Genomic DNA, 21493 nt, shown 5'->3' with positions numbered 1-21493 from the left:
GTGCTTAAATTTTACTTGTGTGCCCTAGAGCGATTTTGCTTTTTGAAAGCACAGTGCAACTGAGCATAAATCCATTAACTTGTTTACCAGGAAACCCAAGTTTTAAAATTATCACATGATGTTGCTTTATCCAACTGAAATGCAACTAATTACACCTTTTTTAAAGCAATTAATAGCTTTTTCTTTCTCAAAAGGTCTCTTCCTTGACATAACCTCATGAAAACACTCTGGCAAAAGGAATCAGAATTCCGCATCTCAAGAGAGCGGGACAAGTCCCCAGGGCACAGAGCAGCAACTTTCCCAACCAAGCATAAACATGACTTTAGTAAATGTTGCAATGACTTGAAAATAGGAAAAATCATCTGCCCAAACAAACAATAAGCACCTCTAAAGGGTAATGATCCACAAAATACTATGTACTCCCAGGCTCTGCTGCCAGCTTGGCCTCCAGAACCTGTCCAAGCCCCTCTGCTGCTGGTTTGCATGTGAAACATCCCATGGAAACATCCGCCTACGCCTTTCAAGCCATTTGACCTCTTCTTTAAAGCCTGCTTAGTCACTTTTTTTCTATGTTTGTAGCACCTGGAGACGTAGCCAACATCAGGCCCCCAGCTCCGTGGGCTGCACATTCCCATGCAAAGGGAGAGGGAGCAGCAGTTCACGCGGCGCGGCAGCACGCCCGCTCCACGTGTCTGAACCAGACTGGAAACAGCAGAAGGGCTGGGTCTCGGCTTCTGCTTTGCTTCCTGAAAACACAGTAAAAATTGCTTCCTTTCTATCTCGAACACTTTAGCCTTTACAGATCACATTTACCTCCTTTTCTTCGGGAGCTGGGGTGATACAAAGATGAGGAAAGCTGAGATTTTGCTCATTCGATCACACAAATTCAGGAGCTGCGAGACGGGCCAAATCCTCAAAATTAGTAGAACTGAAATTGCCCCTAGTTCTTCCAAAATGAGACACAGGATGAGATCACAGGTTAAAGGGAAACAATCTTTACTTACTCCTCCCATATCGAAAGTTTTGGCACTTGCAGGATTTCTGAAAGTATCTGAGAAGCCCCTGATACAAATAGTGATGTTGCAAGGAGCGATGCTCTCAGTGATCCCAAACCAGGGAACATTCAGAGCATTTCTTAAAAATAGATGGGGGAAAGGGGAGAATGACACCACACACACACACAAAAAAATAAGTTAAAAGGTCAGTGGGGGACTTCAATGAGTCTAAACTCCAGAATGATTCCTATCTGCTTTGTAGTGACTTTTAAAGCACGGTTTTACTCAGCTCTCGTAACTACTCCAACCTTTGGTACTTTTGTCTCTGGCACCGGCTGACTGTTACGGAGACTACTGTGATTTTACAAACCAGCTTGGGATTGACTCCAGGTACGGCACAACACAGAACTCCTGCTCATTAAGTGCCTTTAGCGATGAAGGACAAGTGAAGATGAAAAGCAGAAAAATGTTCTAGGAAAGGAGCTGTTCCTAAGCTGAACGCTTTTTTTCCATGAGCCCATCAGCAATTCTTTAAATAGTTTCAGAATTATGAGGAGACCATCTATTACTGAATTAAATGCTGGGAGCAGGTCTTCCATGTGAATTGCATACAGTTTTTGTCTGTAGCAGCTAATAAATTCAGCAATGCCCTAAACCCACTTGGTAATAGAATTTAAAAGCTACCTTTTATACTGCAAAACAAAGCCAGTACAAGCCCGTAGTAGGGCACTTCACACATTGTGCGTTACAGAGCTCTGAGTTTTATACACAAACCAGCACAGCCCAAACCAGTTCAGTGCTGTTTTACATGCTTTCACTATGGTTAGCATTAAATGTTCTGTGAGGCACATACTTCCCCACGCTTCCCAGCCCTGAGGAGTAAGTTCAGTGAAGGCTCTTGGTCAGCAAGAAGCATTCCCAGCCTCTTAGGAGAGCTGGAGGTCAAGCCTCCCATGGGAACATGGGGTAGATCTTCATGATGGTTGTGTTCTCCAAACGGCCAGCTTCCATGAGGTGGAAAAATCTAAGCTGGTGATCAGTCAGAAGTCGGGTCTCCAGACCTCACAGAATATACCACGGTATCAAGGCAGAGAAACCCAACACCCGAGTGTCCTCTTCTGCCAGCAAACCCATGTCAGTTCTTCACCTTGTGACAGGAGGTGCTGCCGTCCAGAACGCTGCCTACACCATTCCTGAAAATTGCCTTCAAACCTGGTGCAATAAGTTAGGAGGAGAACAGAAGAGCTCTTCTGTGCAAATGTTACCACTGCGCCATTAAGCTGGATACTTTCACAAAGAAGGAATTCTCCTGGCGGAAAAGCACTAAATACTCAGAAGGACAGAATTTACGCAGCATGTGCAAGATAAAATATTTAATTGTAGACTGAAGGACACAGGGAATGATATCTAACAGAATAAGCACGCAGCAGAAAGATTTGTTCACCCTGCTGAACAAGAAACAAGGAGTAAAATACAGATGAAAGACAAGCACAAGTATCTTAACAGTAAAAGTAAGGCCAGACCACGGGACAGTTGGGGACAGCCAGTGTAATGATGGGAAACGAAGAGATTGTGACATTTGGACCAGAGGATCTTGGAAATCTTTTCCAACCTTAACGATTCTGTGATTTCTGTGATGCATCAACTCAAGCCAGCATTGGCAAACTCAGACGCGTTCCCTTATGCGCTGACGCCTATGCCCAACCTTTTTTTGCCCGTGCAGGTTTTCTCCCCACTCCTATGTTGGTATCTGTTCACAGTGCAGAGGGTCACGGGTAAGCTAGTTTCCTCCATGCCTGCACGAATGCCTACCGGTCTTCGTGAGGTGCTAAAGCAGCAAGAGAGGTTTGAAATTGTATTGATTGAATTGGTTTGTATTGATTCCTTTGCAAGACTCAAGTGCAATGAGTAAAATGAAGGGGAGGAAGAACCCCAAATACATTCGATTTCCCCACGGAATGCCAGTGCTTGCCTCATGGTCATCCCTGGGAGAACCTCCAGAGGACTGCTTGTGACTTAGGCCCACCATGAATCTTTGCTGCTCGGAGTCTAACCCAAGCGCTTGGCAGATGGATCTTTTCCCTCACACCAAGGCAAGCTGTCAAGCAGGTCACCAAGGCAAATGTGTTTCTGTGAACTCAAATTCCTAGCTCAGAGAGCACTTGTTGCTGGTAGATAGGAGTTACCAAGAGAGACTGCACTCAGCTCTCTCAAACACCCCCTTAACAGCTAGGTTTCCAGCCAACGCGATGAAGGTAAAAGGACAATTTCTGGCATTCCCACCGTGATTTGTTTATATCTCTATTCCAAATCCCATTCAAGAGGTTAACTCTATCAGGAAACCAGCAGCCTTTGAATTTAAAGAGATGGGAAGTGGCACCCAGCAGCTTTCAAGATGAATTACAATCATTTGGGGTGTAGGACGGCGTCCTGTTCCTGAAATGAAGGTTTAGAGTGGGGAGGAACCAGCCTCTCTCTACTGTTAGGTCAATCTCTTTTGTGATATCTCTACTGAACCAGTGTAATGCAAGGCTGAGTGAATATTCCCAGGCATTCAATGAGACCTTGGGATTCAGTGCTAGGCCAAACACGTACAAGGTACTTCCCCACTGAGCAGCCTTGACATCTCAACTTCTTTAAGAACAGAAGGCAGCTGCTGAGATTTCACTCTTAGCCATCCAACTTTTGGTTTATTTTTGGAAGGATTTCCAAAATACTTCCACCTGCACCTTATTTTACACTTTGTGTTACTAGCATAATAGTCAACAATCAAGAAAAACTGTAGTGAATTACCCTGTAAGAAGACATTCTTTCTGTTCAGCTGGATCCTTAAACAAACCCCTGCACTGCAATAAACGAAAAGTTAAGACAACAGTCCAGTGATTCAGATGGATCCTGCCATTTTAAGAAGTTGGTAACAGAATATGTACAGCAATAACATCTTTGTCGCCTGCATGCAACAGAACATGACTGAAGTTAGCTAGGAATAGGTTCCCACACAGTTATTTGTACCCTTTTTATCTTCCTCACACATCTTTGGATTCTTATCTGCTTAATTTACTGGACAATCCTGCTTTCTCTAGTTCTATCTGGTCATCACCTATCATTTGTAGTTCTTCTCTAAAGAGCCTCCTGGTCCCTGAGGTCCTTTTTAGCGAAAAGAAATCCTAGACAGATTGCTTTCAGATCTGTTTGTACGGGAATTTCTGGATCCCCTCCCTTTTACCCACATCCTTAAATGAATTCTATATATTTTTTCTTCGATATACAATTGGGCACTATTGTTTTTAAGTTAATATCTACACATGCTAGTGATATCTGCCAATCTAGGAAAACTCGCGCCTCTAAATCCTTGGGGAATTGTCCCAGGTCCTGAATTTATGAACTGAAACGATCCAAAAAGTGATTTCACCCAGAGCATCTCTCCTCAATGCAGGAAAATATATCCACTTTTAAATATAAACTTTCTTATTTTGCATCCCCATGCCTTATCTGTTTAATAACCTTGTCTGGCGATTAGGCTCCCTCTGTTCCCCTTTCAACCACCATCAGTTTGGAGCAAGCTCCTCTACTTCTAGGCCAAGCTAAGGGGAGCACTGTGCTGTTCCCTTGTCTCACTGATTTCCAAAGAGACGTTCAGAAGAGGAGGAGTGACGCAATCCAGCCCTCTGATTCCATTCAACTCTGGCCTTGGAAATTGGAAGTGATGTGTGTTTCCGCAGAGACAACGCCACGTTACGTTAAAAGAGGCAAAACACACTGTACATGCTGCAATTTCCCCAGCATCACACGGGAGCACATTGTGGGACACAGCATTGATCTGGATTTGGCAGAGATCCGAGAGTATTTTGCGTATTTCAAAGAATCTGCAACCACAGACCCTTGATGGGAAGAAAAAAAAAAGGAAATGTACCTGTTTCTAATCACTGCAATACGTCTTTTCCACTTTGCTAGCGACACACCATAGATCCTTAACAAAAACTCAGCAGACTAATCAGCAGGTAACAGGAGAGCTGAGCTAATTACGTTCGATATCAAAGGAAAAACTGCCCAAATGTTACACACAATCCCACTCCTTGTATGTCTTCTTTATTTCTCCCACATTTGACTCCTGCAATAAATTTAAGTAAATTGCAGTTTATGGTCATTTTATATTTAACTCATACATTGATGTTTCTGTCATTTTCTCTCTAAACCATGCCTGGTACCCATTCATCCTATACTCTTACCTTACAAAGAAGGAAGCATGGTAATTTCGTAATGTAACTTTTGATTCAACACTAGTCCATTCTTCAGTGTTTATCTTAAGCAAATCAGCCCAACAAGACTCTAATTACAAAATCTTACTATAGTCTGTGCTGCAGGAATCAAATGGATTAGCTGAGAGGTCCTGTACCAAGTGTTGCTACAGCAAATTTTACCCTACAGTGTCCCAAAGTGTCCAGAGAGACAAAGCTGAATAGAAGATAGCGGGATTATTCGTCTTTAAAAAATAAATAATAATAATAAAGTGTACGCAACTTTGCAGAACAAAAACAAAAAGCAGCCCCAGTGTCTGCAGGCCTGCAGCAGACAAGGGATAACTTTAACAACATTGGTTGGTTTTTACCAACATGTATGGAAGACTCCTTGAATAGAGATGCAAGTCCTCTCGCTCTTCATGTTTCTGAAATCTGCAGCCCACAGCGGACTCACACGTCAGCTAAGGAGGGAGATCATGCTGCACTTTTCCCAGATGTGGGTCACTAAGAGAATCTCTTCTCTTTGCTTAGACGCTGTTTTCAAGACACTTAACTGTGGATTTTATTGCATTCCCCTTAGGTATATTTGATTTAAATTCACCAACAGGATGAATTAATTTATAGGGGAGGGAAAAAACGGGGAGCAGCATGCTGTGGAAATCTCATTTGCTTAGGTCCTCAGGTGAAAACCAGGAAGATTCAATGAACGTATCTATATATGACCTTGCTTCCAAATACAGAAAACCACTGTCACTAAGGCAAAAAAAAAAAAAAAAAAAAAAAAAAAACAGGGCAAACAACCTGCAGGATATGTTTCTGTTCTGCACTACAACAATTCCTCCTACAGTAAAACTTCAGAGTATCTTTAGAGTACCTTTAGAGTACCTAAACTTGAATCACTCTTTGAAATTGAGGGCTACGGGAATGAAAGAACGGCAAGAACCATGTTAGTCATCAATAAACACACAAGAAGATGTACAGAGACCCTGACAGTGTAGCCCAAAGAAGTTCTTTGAAATCAGCATCCAAAGATCTGCACAGAGGTGAGACAACCCCTCCGAAATGGACCCCAGTAATTCCTGGTAACTCCTTTCCTGTCACAGCCTGAAATTTCAGCAGATGGAATTATCTGCCTTTAAAGTGGTTACATTTCACCTCTCTTCCTGCTAGTAAGTAGCCTTCAAACACAGCACAACTGCTTCAGTTGTGTACATTACCAGAAACGTATCAAACGACACTTGCACATTATTCCCAGAAGAAGTTTGGCAAGTGCACGAAAATTGCCTGGTTCCACTGGGACGTGCAGGTCACGTGGGGAGCTCTTACACGCTGAGATCAGAACAAATCTTTAAACGTCTGCACCCTGGAGGAAAGCGCTCAGGCTTGAAAGCTGTACGCTTGCTCTCTGTGAACAGTGTGCAACAGTTGTACGAACCCAGAACTGCTCCGCTGGACGCTCCTGGCTGCAGCCGTTCGCCGGGAAACGTGCAGAAAGAAAGGATCACAAAAAGAGCATTGACTGAAATGAACTCGCTTAAAACCTTAAGCTACCCTGAAACAACTCGACAAACGCCGTAGAAGCTAGCTGCAGTCCAGATCCATCTTTTACTCCGAGATGATGCTGAGTCATCGAAACGGAGTACAGTTCGTTCATATTTCTAAAGCTGTTACATAAATAACCCTGTTTTCATTTTTTATTGGAGCTGATCTCTTAAAATATACACCGACAAATGCAAACAGCAAGCTTACCTCCCTACTGCTATCATTAAACAATAAAGAGGAGCACGACAGTTAATCAAAAGCAGACTCCAATAGAAAATCCTCTCAAAACCAGGCTGGCCCACTTAAGACATATATCCCTGTACGGTTTCCAACTGCTGCAAGGTCTTACTGTGAGCTCCATTAAAAATAAAGCTCTTCCCACAATCATCCCTTGCTTCCTTTTCTAGTGACACCCTGCTACTGGATAGTTCCTTATGACGGACTTATGGATTACTTCTAGAAAAAAAATCAGCTTTTACTGACTACGTAGCATAGGCAAGTCCTCCGTCCAGTGACTGGAAGGAGGTTATGCTGAGAAGTTTTAAAACTAAGCAAAGGTGCAAACACAGTCCCCATCTCTCTGCTTGCTGCAAAAGATCCTTCGTGGCAAAGAAATTGCCACAATCTTGAATAAATTGGCAATGAATGTTTGAGGACAAAGACCATTTCGTTCTTCAAAATCTCCTGAAAGGCACTGATTGAGGTGTCTAATGGGGGATGTGTGAGCAATGGGTGTTTGGGGGTTTTTTTGTACTTTATATGGGTACTAATAAACTAAGAGAAATGGACATTTTCGGAATTGGGTACTGCGTTCTCTGTTGATTTTTGGAGAACTCCTGACATCATGAGGATGCCAGATATGTGGTTTGCTCATGCCGGCTTTTTTTTTTTCTTTTTTTAAAGTGTTTAACATATGGGCAAAAAAGATGGAAAAAATAATAATTTCTTGTAACTGGGTTTACATTTGGAATAAAAGATGTGTTAACTCTTAACACAACTTTGTCCTCATGAGACATGAAGTCTTGCCAGCCCTGGATAAGCTCTTTAACCTCTAAAACAACTCTTTGTCATAATAATTGCAGCTAGTATAGCAACTTTTAAAGCCAGAAATCCCTCAGGGTACCTCCAAAATATATCAAGAAGATCCAGTAAGTGCAAGATTAATATTCCCATAAGAGCTCTCCTTAACACAGAAGGGCTGCAAACAGAAACAGCTTTGCAAGCAAGTAAACCCAAGGGACCCCTAGCACTGGTTTTTGACCTTTCTAGATCACAAGTTCCTGAAAATTTTCAGTGAAAGTACAGATGTCAAAAAAATAAAAAATAAATCATGTATGCTGATGGCTTTATACCCTTGCTTTTGCCATCCACACTTCACAGGCCTATAGCAGTAGTCCTTGTTTTCCTGTAGCAGTTGAGGGACCCCAGGCAGATGATGACTAAGGCTATAGCTGCACAGTGGGCCAAACAGTAACAAATCCAGAGATTCAATTCTCATACAAGAAAATGCCCCAAGAACTTGTGAAACAAGATGGATCTGAACATCTCCTACAAAGGACAGGTCTGAGGGCTGAAATCCCCAGAGCTGGAAGGTGAGGAGAAGTCTCCCCGGCAGGGCAGGGGCCTGTGCCATCCAGGATCTGATAGCTGTGACCTAGCTCAAAATGCTCCTTCCCTCCCTGGATGCAAAGTAAGGACAGCAGTGAGGAGTGCATGTGTCAGGTACTACAAATACACACGTTGCTGTTACTGTCTCCTGCAAGGAACAGAGACTATGTGATGCTCACTCCCTGGCTGAGGATCTAGCACCCTGTTTCTGAAGCACTGGCATTACACTGTGCCTTGGGCAACACGCTCTGGAGCTGCTTCTCTGAGGTGACACCTCAGAAAGGGGCACAGGATATAGGTAATATGCCAAATATACGGGAAACATACTCCTTACAGGAGGCTCACAAAACGGTATTTAGATCGGGGTTTTCAGATCATTAAGTGTTTCAAAAAATTCACCTTTGGCACTCAGCATTTCAGTGGTGAGCCACAACTGTCAGAAAAAGGTTCGGAAAATGCTGGAGGAAGTTTGTGCCTCAAACAGCAGCACATTGGGAGGAGAATGGACAAGAGTCCCTCAGGATGGTTCTTGGTTGCTTTTATTACTCATCTACACATAAAAAGATCATGCAAGGAGATGTTTGCACAACATCAGTTGTTGGACGTGATTCCAGCTAGCAGACTGGACATCTTTGCTTTAGATAAATCTCCTGCTTTCAACGAGCATTTAAACATCGCAGCACAGACACGATGCTGACATTTCATTCCCGTCTGCCTGGGGACACACCGAGCAGGCCGGACAGCTGCCCCGTCTGCTCGATGGATGCAGAGGGTTTCCTGCAGTCTCTCTCCTGCTTTTTGTGCCGCTTGCTCCCGCTCGGCTCCTCTGCTCCCTCCCGGAGTGCTCAGAGCTCACAAAAGACCATGAAGACTTGGTTTTCTTGTCCATATTTCCTTCTGAGCCACTGGGTCTCCTTACAATAAACAAGACATTTCTAATTTAAAGAAAGGCCATTTCCATGGTGGTTCCTTCCACACTGATGGAAAATCTGGTCCTTGGGACACTCACCAGCCACAAAAGATGTCATGCCAAGGGGGTGATGTTCCTTGGCCTAAGCCCTGCTGGAGCATGGTGCTGCTCCCACAGCGGGGCTGAGGCTGGCAGGAGAGGCAGGGGGCACGGTGCCCAGGGTGGGCACAGAAAAGATTGCTCTTAAAGGAGGCTCCAGCTCAGAGCGCCTTCTCATTGAGAGGAGTCCAGGGCGGAAAGAGCCTGCTGGAGAATGTACGGCTCCAGCCAAAAGGCAGAGATCCTACACAAAGGGCTGCTCCGAGCAGGCTCTTAATCACACTTTGTGATTCATGGAAAATGATGTGGGGGCGAACAAAGGCCTGAGGGCTGGGACAGCCCCCAGTGGGTGCATTCACTTGCCTGCTTTTACAGCGCCTCTTGGATTTGCTCATCCGCGGCTCATCTGGGGGAATGAGGAATATGCACAACGCTCCCAAGAAGGACACAAACTTTCAAAAGCCATAAATCCACGCTGGATTTCCCACTCCATAAGTTTTGGATACAAGCCACAGAAACCTTAACTTTTACTCTCAGGAAGTCGGCCATGCCCTGACAGTCAGTCCCTGACTCTTTCAGGGTTTCTTCATGTCTCTTCTAAATCAGACTAGCAAAGTTTATTTTGGGGAACTGAGAGAAGAGAAAGGTTCCTGTACCTTCCACTTTTGTTTTATTTGAAAAGCTGAGCTTTGCAAACCCTCCCTGTGCAGAGTGGCCCTGTAGCCCAGTCCATTTTACCTTCCTTCCCCAACTGCCTCATTTTCCTGAGAAGACGAAGTATTATCTGACTGCAGAAGCATCCTCTGTCCACTCAGGATAAGTACATCAGAGATCACCTTTGAAAGAACAGGGTATGATGGGAGGGGGAACGGCGCCTGCTCCCGGTCACGTACAAGTACACTCATTCCCTGGAAGCATGGCTTTGATGTGACCCTCTCACATATTCCTTAGCCTTCACTGAAGATCAGGAAAGGGCAAGGAAAATATTCATCTGGGGAATCCAAGAAGCCAGCACAGGCCTTAACACAGCCCCTAGGAGAGGGAGGAGTCAGAAAAAAAAAAACAGGCCAAGAAGACTTGGGTGGTTTTTTGGGTTTTCCCCCCTCAGTTTAGTTGCATGAGAAGGACTTGTTCCAACAGGGCACGTGGGGCAGCACTGCTGCGATCCCACCTCTGCCTCACAAGGGGGCATTTTGTCATCAAACTACAGAGCTCCCACAGTCAAGCAACAGCCTGGTAATGTCTAGGAGGCTCTTGGCTGGACATTACAGGTAGAGAGGATCCTTTATGCACCGGCACTTCTCCTTCCTCCCAGGTTGGAGGAAGAGGGCTCATACAGCATTTTCTGCAGTATGTGAGTGAAAACATGCTCCACAACTCTGCCTGGCAGATATACCAAGTCCCAGGCATGAGCAATACTGTCTCTGGGAATGAAAAATTCTTGGTCAAACAGATATTTTCCTTGAACATATTCTCCAAATGGCTTATGGATAAGAGAAAAATGCATCGCAAACCAGTTCAGTGAATGGTTTTGTGCAGCATCTAAAATCCATGCACATGTAGGTCAGTAGAGGTTCAGATGCCAGAGTTTCAACACCTTAGTTCTGAGTGACTGTGGGATCACAACACTCATAAATCTACAGATAATTCGCATGATGAAGCACAAAGAGGGAGAACAGAGTTAAGTTCAGGATCTCTCAAGAAGACTGTTTAAGTTCTCTGTGAGACAGAACAGCAATTTTTCCTTAACCTTGTCTCAAAATTGATGTATCAATATAATCAGAAATAATTTTATTGGCCTCAAATTTTCTTGCATCTGGCTTTATTCTGTGTTTGTTTTAATTAGTTCTATAGCCCTGTAATACTATTCTGTACCTGTGTCTAAATGACACAATTTATTGGTCACGTTACACAGAATGAAATCAACCAAAAACAGGGAATCATGCCTTTGATATTATCATATTGTGATGACTAATAAGAGCAAGCAAAACTAAACACGAAGAAAAATCGCTTTATCTTCTTTATTAGTTGTGGATATGTTAATCAAATCATGTACTATTTCTAAACCAAGCCTGTTACTGGATTTCATCAAACTAAACGAGCAGAACTTGGATAGCAAAGTAAGCTTACAAGAGTGAAGTTCCTTTAGTCAGAATCATCAAGATTTGGCTTCTGGAGCTTTACTTTCTGTTCTGCTGGCCTATGGCATAGTGAAAGTACAAATAAGGCAGAACAGAAAGCTTAAAAGGCAATGAGAAGAGGAACACAACTTATAAGGCACACTCTGCTCATCTGACTACTCCCAGCATCCCATAAGCAAACACCAAGAAGCAATTCACCCAGTGACCTTCAAAAACCAGGTTCCTTTATCGAGGGACTACGTGCTTGAGGTCAACGTTTTACTAGACTTCAGTATACGAGAGTGGTATATTAGCTATTCAACTGTAAGTCCCTTAATAACAAGGGACAGCTGAGATCTGCTCAAATCAAATTATAGTTCCAATATGCAAAATATTGTGGTTCTGCATTTCCTGACACCAGCATTATTTCAGGCTGCAGCTTGAAGATATCTGCTCTATGATTTCTGAAAACAGGCAATTAAAACAGGAGAAAAACTTATCACTTACTCATATTTGGTAAAGAATACTACATGACAAATTATATATATATGAACATGTCAACTGCTGAACATAAACACTGAGCAGTATTTTGTAAAATATATCTCATACCGTCAGGGAGTTGTTTACAGGACAAAGCATCATCAAGATCTTTGGCAGTTGATGGGTCGATGGTGAAAATGCATTCTTTCCTATCCAAGAAAAAAAAAAAAGGAAAATTTATCTTCCAGACATGAGGAAGGTATCAAAACACATAGACCAGAGACATCCAGACAACAATAACAATGTTTTCAGAAGACTCAGGCTGTTGAAACATCTTCCAAACTAATCTGAAAGTCTAAATCTAATGCAAAAAAGAAGTTTTGGAGAAGTGAAACTCCTTGATGTCAGTTTTTTGTTGTTGTTTTCTTTAGTTTTTCCTTTTGGTAGAACTGATTGCTCTTAACAGGTTTCATCTCATTGCTGATTTTCCTCCACGAAAACTAAACAACTGATCCCATCAAGTTCACTCTAAAGAAACAAGCAGGGAAAAGTCTCGATGCCTTGCAGATAGAGGAAAAAGAGATGGTCCCTAATTGTAGAGCTAAATTAACCACAAATAACCCACAGCCCCATGCATAAGAGCAGGTACTGGAGCATCTGTGACTCCGTGAGCACAGCTAGCATGGAGCAGAGGCAGCGAAACACTCACAAACCAGGCTGTGTGATAACTAAAGCAGGAGTGAATCTGTTGTTCTCGGTGCAGACACTGAAGGGTTGCAGTACTTTATAACATCTATGTTGCAGATCATGCACCAAAGGGAAAATCAGGCTCAATATGAAACACTATGAAAGTTAAAGAATAAAAGAGCTCCCAATTAGCTAATTAGATTTAGCAAATCAACATGGTGCTTAGGAAAAGCTGAACACCCCTCCACATATGCCGCAATAGGTGGTACCTGGAATAACCAGCCTTGCCCTGGACAGCTTACAGAACTTGTGTCCCCCAGCACTGGGTGGCAGGGACACTGGGAACGCACCGAGATAGACAGTTATGGTCTATGGCCATGGAGACAAGCCAAAATATAGCATCTGACCTCAGGCATCATCGTGTTCAAAGCACAGAGACCTAAAACCTGAAGTACTCAGGATAAAAAACCAAAACCCTTTCTGAAACTCCTGCTCAGGAGTTTCACTGCCCTTCACTCTAGGCTGCCCTACCGCACCTTCCTGCCCAGGCCCCTGGCCTACAGGAGGGCGCTCCCAAGCACGGTGGGAAATGTGAGACTAGACCCAAAAGAGTGGTGGATACAGCAAAGGAACGGGTTTGCTGGTTTATTTTGCTTTTATCTTAACATTTGGAACAAATTCAGCCCCTCCCGAGGTCAAAGATCCCCAAGCACAATGGTACAGGCCGAGGCTGCCAAGGAAGAGATCAGACAGCTGCTTTTCTTCTCGCCGCAGAAAGACTTGGATCACGGTGGCACCTCCCTTCTGGAGATGTCTAATGAGAGCACATTTGTTTTTCTTACCACACAGCCACTGATATCCTCCTGGGGTAGCGGAGGTGGGAGGGGAAAAATTACAGCGAACCTTTAAATGAGCAAGCGTCACACGGAATTAGCAAGTCTCCGACTTTTTGCATGGGTGCTTGCACAGTGAGAGCGATGGCTCTATCTTTGCAGGCCTATCACTTCAGTGCTTAAATGCTCTGGGTGGTATCTGTTGGTGTCAGACAGCTGGCAGCGTGTATTTATATAATTCCACCAGGCACACTAAATAGAGATTTTCAAAGACATAAAAATCAGTAAAGCACTTCACTCCCTTCCGAGACTTTGAAAATCTTTTAGAATATGCTAGCTTTCAGATTGGACAGCAAAGCTGCCTTAATCCCTCGACGCACATTAGTTTCTGAGCCTTCACATGCATCCAAACAAATTACAGATCGTGACACTGAAAGATATCAAATCTTTTCAACTACACGGTGACTTTGATCTGTTGGTGTCTAGCCATCCGGCAGCAGGAATCGACTAATTTGTAAAGGCTTGCAAGCGTCCTTGCTTCCATAAATAAGGAGCCCTTAAAATCCCAAGTCTACCTAAGGCAGGAGTTTCAGGATCTCTCCTCCCCAGGGTACTGCACCTCAGGGAGCTGTGTGTGTGCACAGATACACAGCCACCACAAGCAGCTTGCAGGCGTGCACGCGTCCACGCACCGCAGCCTGGCACTGCGACTGCCCCCCAGCCACCTCGAGTAAATCTTCCTTCAAGCTCCTTAATTTAAAAGAGCGAACAGCAGCGAGCAGAACCTAATGGCTTGATTTACGCTGACAAGTGACCAAGAAAAAGGTTAAAGAGCTTCTTCAAAGAGAAGGCGGGTTCCTGTGGCACGGGAAGAGATAGCTGAGCCCAGATGTTCGGGGCTCACAACCGCAAGCCTCTGCCACCCATTGCGAATTGTAGCTGCAGGCAGTTTAAAGATTAGCAGATTGGTTTCAACAAAGTGCATATTTGCAGCCTGCCCTGGAAAGAAGTGAATGCAAAAAGGCGGGTGCCAAATCCCGAACACATTTATACAATGGTAGCAACTAGCAGGGCTGCTTTGCCGAGATGTGTTTGGCCGGGGAAGGCTGCTGCAGAGGTCGGCGGTGGCCCTGGTTCAGAGCACATGGAGCTGGGCTGGGGGTGGCCCCAGCCCCCCCGGGCAATGCCTGGTGCGGGGCTCGTTGCCGCTCGGGGCGCGCTGGCCGGGCTCCCGCAGCCCCTTTGCGTGCAGGCACAGCTCTCAGCTGGGATATTTAAGCTCACAGATGCAAAGTTGAAGAGGGATCCAGGCAAACAGTGATCTAGCATTTCTCAGCAGCACCTCTACATGCAGCACAGCTGGGATATGTTTTACCACCAGGCTCAGATCCGCTTCTCCTTTCAAACTGCTCAAGGGACTTGAACTTGTAGCTTGTCACGGGCAGCTTATTCTGGGCACAGACTGCAAGGTGAGGTAAGAAAGTCACTGAGCAAGTAACACAGGGAACGATACTCCTTGGCACAAGGGCCCTGCAGAAATGTTGCAGGCCAGGTAGTCACTGGGACAAGAGACGCTGATTTGCAAGCAGAGCTCAAAATCCGTGGCAGTGAGATAATTCTGGCACAAAGGAGTACACCTGACTAAAATTTTCTAAGTGAATTCTGCTTACCAGTAATTGCATTATTAAGTGTGATGAATTATATTTCTGGTTTTCAGCTTTTATTACTGGAGAGGTTTCAGATGGCTACAGGAACCAGGGCTGGCATGTTGGAAAGAAAACAATCCACCGAGCAATGGGACTGCGGCGCCGGGCACGAGTGCAGCACCCCCACGTGTGCTCCTCCAGGCAAGCTCTCGGGAAGGCCTAGGGCTCTGCTGTCACCTCTTGCTTTTCCTCCAGCCCTGCCACTGTCACTTTTAATCTCCGGAAGTCTTCAGAGCCTCCTCCAGTCCCAGGGCACACCAGCGGCAGGCAGAGACAAGGGACAGGAGGAAAGGCTGGGGTTGGCAGCGCAGCCGCCCCCTGCCCCACAAATTGTCCCCTTCCCTTGGCACTTGCTCCAGTCCAGGTCCCCCGGGAGCACCCCAGAGGCAGGCTGACAAAACCCAGCCGGGTGAAGAAATAACATTGCTCCCAGCTATGCGGCAAGTCCGCTCGGTGAGGAGGAAGGAGCCATTGAAATTCCTCCACTGGCCATGCTAGCCAGCTGTACAATACCCCAAAGGCTGCGGCACAAAGATCCCGGAGAGATCAGACCACATTTCTGAGTGTAACCAATAACAAAACCAACCTGCCGTGGGTTGTATGGCTAAACCTCAAGGCAACAGCACTTCTCATGCACCTGCTAACAAAGACGTTGCTTAAGCGCAAGCAAATATCACGGCTGCACACAGGCATATTTGCATTGACCACAGGTAAATACAAATTGGCAGCTGTCGCCGGCTTCTGGAGGGCTGCCAAGGTGACCTTGTGGATTAAGCAGCCCGATCATTCCTCTCCCCCCCTGCTTTAAAAGCCCCGAAGGAGCCATCTCTCATTGTCATTACACCTAATAAAAATCTGTTTTATTCATTTAAAATTGTCAAAACATACTTTGTAAAAGTAATGAGATGTTCCAAGTCCATTTGTTCCAACAAACACACAAGTTAGTTAGTGAAAGGAAACTGGTTTAGGAGATAGAGACGCACACAGAGTTAAGAGATTTTCCGGTCTTCATGCTGAAAAGGGCTGGAGATAAATGTGTCTTTTAAGAAACCCCCAGCCTCCACACGCTAACCAAAAGGAAACATTTCAGTGTGCAAACTTCCACTTTTTACGGGAGCTTCTTTGTCCGAAACCTATGTTTAATGTGGGTCTGCAGAGGTGGACTTGCTCTGGCATGGAGTTTGTGTCGATGGAAGAATAAAATCTTTTTCTCCCTCCTCCAGGTGGCCAGAGGATTTGCGCACTGGAGCCGGGCCATGCCTACAAGAGTTTTGGGGGAACGGCTCGCACGGAGCGCGGTGGACCCACACGTGCCACTCACGCCGTCTGCACCCTGCTGAAGCCCCTTCAGCACCGCTGAAGGCACAGCTCGCACGCCGGCCCCGTCTGCCATCTTGCAAATCAACCATCTGGGGAAAAAATGTGCAGAGCAGAGCGCTCTGTTTATTAGACGGTAACCACAGCGTGCACATATACAAGCTGGAATATCAATCCTAATTTAAGGAAAGCTAATTAAGTGCCATTTCTCTTTGTACACCTTAAGGAAGCCTAATTGAAGTGGACGAGCGTATCTGCAGAGCGGTTAGTCTTCTTACCTTTAACAGAACCTAAAATAAATGGCTATTGCCGCAGTAGAGGTAAGATAAACAGTCTGTTAGTGAGCTAGAATTACCATCATGGTAATTAAAATGTTCGCAGATCACAGGACTGCAACGGCAGTTTGTTTTTCTCTGTGTAAATAAGTACATCTATGCAAAGGTATTCACAAGAATCAGCAGAGAAAATAGCATACAGTCGGTGCTGCAAGGTTTGTTACAGTACATCAGTATAGCTTTTTGCCAGCTAAAATCATTCAAAACTCAATAAATCAGTTGGAGCTCGCCATAAAATATAACACAAGGAGATCACAAGTCCCAGTGGTCAGTGCTCCATCTTCGCTCGAGTGGAAGCCTGCTTGCACCAAGACGAAGCACTGCGTTTGTAAGCCATGGCCTCAGGCTGCAGCAGAAGCGAGGTTCCCGGCGTGGCCGGTGGTTGGGTGAAGTCTGGGTGTTACCTGTGTGATTTTCTGTGAAAGCAGCTCGATGCTGCTAATGCAGGAAAGCGACGGTTTGTGCACAGCAAACAAAGCAGCGCCACGCAGCCGTGCGAACCCTGCTAACACAACTGGACAGCCTCCCCAGGCAGCAGCGTGCCAGCAGAGATGCTGAGCCCAGATCTGCACCACTCTAACAGACGCCAACAACCGTGAAACAGTTCAGGGAACTGCGTGTACCCACTGGGACATCTGAAAGCCCTCGATGAAGCAAGATGTTGCTCTTACCAGATGAAGTGACCGTTCGCAGGAGGCAGAGCCCGAAAGAAGCAAGCAGACACCAGCTACTTGGGAACCAGGGAGGGCTGGTGCCTCTGACAGCAAGCCCGAGCACCTAAGGAAGGGGCTGAGCAGGGAACCACCAACTTTCTCCCAACAGGGAACCCAGGCAAAGGGGCTGAGGTGGAATTAAGGTGCCTGAACACCTTACTTACCTCCCTGCCCTGACTGTCTCCCAAGGGCAACCTGCAGACTGAGGCAGCCTCCTGCAGCATTCACAGGTCATTCACCAAAACCAACGCATCCAAAAGGACTACAAAAGACAAAGAATCCACCAGAAGCCACAGCATCCGCTAGCAGGGAGAAGGTGGCTGCAACCTGCTGGCTGCAACCTGCTGGTTGTGAATTCCCAACAGGCAAACAGCGCGTGGCTTCAGATTCAACCGGCTGGGTGACCACCAAATGCTGACCTCCCGTCCTGCCCCGGCTCCTGCTGCCAGCCCACAGTCCCTGAAGCATCTCCTGAAATCTTTCGCAGAAGCATTACCCGATTTCCAGCGCCCATGCTGCTGCAGCTGGAGGGGAGATGCCAACGACCATCGTTTTGTTTATTGAAGTATAGGCATTACGAGCCTTCTTTAAACTTCAATATGTCAGTGCTGAGACATTCACAGTAAGAGTGACTGCATGTCTAGACACTTGCAGTGCATTTACATTCTTCTAGGGACTCTTTAGATTGTCCTGTTCTCTTCACTTTGTGAGTGCATACAATAGCTGGGTGGGACCGAGAGCTCCGCATCCTGGTTTACCCTTATTAACTTCAGCTCGAAGCTGGCTTTTTAAAATTAAGCAACGAAGGCACTTTTAGAGTCCTTAGGCTCTTCAGGTCATTTCTAAGAACTTGCTGAGCTCTATCTTGGAAAAGCTAAACAGACATCATTTCTCAGAGCTGGAAACAGTTGTTTTAATTTGGAAATAGGCATCCTAGAGCTGTCAACTCACTCCAGTGAAAGCTACAAACGTTTTTTCACACAACAGCCCAATTGTTATGGCAACCGCAAAAATCAAATCTCATCCCTCAATCCCAAGTAAACCCAACTTGACCACGCTGTCTGCGCAGGTTCGCTATGAAGTGCCAATAAGCATGGGACCCGTTCCACCGATGTTCATCACTCAGATGGGTATGAGACACTTTCGCAGGGAGAAATTTCAGAGAACAATCAGTGCCTGAACATCGAGATTTCGACATCCCACTCCCAAAGACATCTATTACGTGTGGTGTCTACCACATTTGTCACACTTGATGTGGGCAGATTCCAGTTAAAGCCCTGGAGTGGCTGCTTCCAAGACGACTGCTTAAAAGGAATATATTAAAAAATATGCACGCAATAGAATTGCCCTGACAAATCTCTGAAGGCACTCTGAATGCCCTGTAACACACCGACAAAGATACATGACACACCACAAAACTCTCTTTGCATGGTGCATAAATTTCAAAATGAAGTGAAATTACAAAATAATTGGAAGCAAAAACTGCCCCCTCCAAACACTAATTATACAAATCCCACAAAACTCCAGCACACCATAAAATGCATTGAAAGCCCAACTTTATACATCAAACCTGTGCTGTTCTTTTTAATTTCTCTGTGTTTATGTTTTAGCTAACATCTTGTTCTGGTTCAGAAAACAGACCTTGGTCCAAGAGAGCAGCTAACAATGGCTCCTGATGTATTGTACTTCTACAACAATAAACATTTACATTTTCACCAAGGACTGCTCGCTGGATTGCCGAACCGGAATCGATTATTCCTTCTGTGTATTTATGGCCTCAAAGTAAGGAGGAAGAAGGTAAAAAAAAAAAAAAAAAAAGAGCACTGCAGTCTTGGAACATAACTAAATGGTTTGAAAAGCCAACTTATATATAACAGAGATCAGAGTGTCTGAGAGACCAAGCACCAGCAATACTTCCTACAAGTCATGCTGTAATTGTGCCACAAATATAATGAGGTCTCTGCACCACCACTATCCCACGCAAGAAGGTGGAGTGTAATTGAAAATGCACTTGCATTATATAAACTACCTTAATCATAGATGCACCGAGCTAGAAATGGAAGAGACATTAGGTCATCCAACCCCCATAGGTCAGAGCTGGGCTACACTTGACAATACATTTGCGAGGACTTTCTCCAGTATAGTATTAAGCATCTTTAGTGATGGAGTTTCCAGTACTTTCTTTAGCACTGTAAGCTACATTCTATTTTAGGTTGGACAGGAAAGGTTTCCTCTTTGTTCTACCCTACTTGTCCTCATAACACCCCTTCGTATCCTCCCACCACCTTCAATGATTCTCGCTTCTTTTTGGTCCACGTATTTTAACCGTTAACTACGTCTTTCACAAACTTCTAGTTTCAGTGTTGGCAAATACACACTGCATGGTTTATCCTTCCTTTCAAGTTGGTCCCTCAGCTCCCAAAATACCTTAGTCTTCTTTGGACTGCCCCACTTCTAAACCATGCTGTGATGTCTCCAGGACAACTCTGCCTCATACAGAAAACACCTTCATGTGTGCCATCTGTATTATGTTTGCTTCTACCTTTTTAGAGAGTGAGGATCTGAGAATAACCTGGGAACAAGGATCCATCACCCAAAACCTTCAGGGCAGTCAGGTCAGAGAGCATACATTGCTCACTCAACAGCTTACAGCACAGACCTTGAGAAAAAGGATTTCTTTGTCAAGAAAACAAATGTTTTCTCGGCTTTGATGACAAAAGTGTCCTTCCCTCCTGAAGCATGAGGAACCAGGGGGGTTGGAACTAGGTGATTTTAAGGTCCCTTCCAACCCCAGCCATTCTATGAACCATGAAACTGGGACAATGACTATGGTATGCTGTCTTACAGGCACCATTTCCTACATACAAAACCCAACTCACAAAGGCCAGACAAGATGTGGAAAGAAAGAGCTCTGCAAAGACATGAGAGGTGGGCTGAGATGAGACCCCACTGCGAACACCACAGTCTGTAAAGGTGTAAATAGGTCTCCTAGTATTCAGGATCAGAAAGAAGCCATGAAGAAAATGTTGTTCCTTGTAACGACCAGCCTGTTCTAGTGATCAGTGCGCGGCCCTGAAATACCACAATGGGGATATACTGCCTCACCTACTTCGGTTCTGTGTTTCTTCATCTACAGCAACAGAGACACACCCTGGCTGACACCAGGTCTTGGATCTTTCATCTCCTGACTACGGAAGTGCTATCCAACCTGTAGTAAGAGAACAGCATCTGTGGTATCAGGGAAAGTGGCAGTATCCAGCACCTCTGAACTGGGCAGGCCACCTCACATATGTAAAGTGACAGGATGGGGCACTCTTCTGCTCACTGCATGCAGTTAAAGCCCACCTTGTGATCCAGTAGAATCCAGTAAGAAATGGACATGTTCCCAACCCGATTTAAGATTTTTATCCTCATCTCCCTGTTATTCCCTCCATAACACAAGCAGCCAGACAGGAACAAGATTGTATATATAGCAACCTAGTTGCAAAAGTTATTACTGTTTTCCACAGCGAAACACTCTTAACTAAGCAAGCTTGGTTTTGATGGCCTGCAATATCAGAACACAATAACCCTGTCCAACTGCACACCACTGATTCCACTTCGAGCTGTGCTTCCAATGACCACACGCGCCTTCCTGTAAGGAAAAACACCAGTGATGTTGCCAGTGTGTCTGTACACCAGCCACTGGTAACAGCAGCATCTGACAGCAAACACCATGCATCATTTTGCACAAAACAGTGTCACCACAATTGCTGTAGCTATAGTGTAGTAGAAAATGTTATGAAAACAGAGCGGAGGACCTGAAGAAGCCAACTGAGTGTCAGGAGCAGGGAGCTGAATCACATCACTCTGACAGGAGCGCTGTTTTGTTCGGTTTTACTTACTCAGCTAATGGGTGAGTACTGTG

The 21493-nt window shown here is 45.1% G+C and overlaps 1 protein-coding gene across 3 annotated transcripts in view; it reads right to left on the bottom strand.

The window, feature by feature from the left end:
- The window catches only part of DIS3L2 (DIS3 like 3'-5' exoribonuclease 2), a 192380-nt gene that overhangs the window by 80568 nt on the left and 90319 nt on the right, over nucleotides 1–21493 (bottom strand). For all 3 annotated transcript variants that reach the window (XM_040567859.1, XM_040567860.1, XM_040567861.1), the window contains exon 11: nucleotides 12125–12204. In XM_040567859.1, the coding sequence (XP_040423793.1) occupies nucleotides 12125–12204 (80 nt within the window). The remainder of the gene's footprint in view (nucleotides 1–12124; nucleotides 12205–21493) is intronic.

The sequence above is a fragment of the Cygnus olor genome, chromosome 9, assembly GCF_009769625.2.
Source record: "Cygnus olor isolate bCygOlo1 chromosome 9, bCygOlo1.pri.v2, whole genome shotgun sequence".
In the NCBI taxonomy this organism is placed as follows: Eukaryota; Metazoa; Chordata; class Aves; order Anseriformes; family Anatidae; genus Cygnus; species Cygnus olor.
Note: the sequence above shows the minus strand (reverse complement) of the source record. Positions and strands in the feature narration are given on the sequence as shown.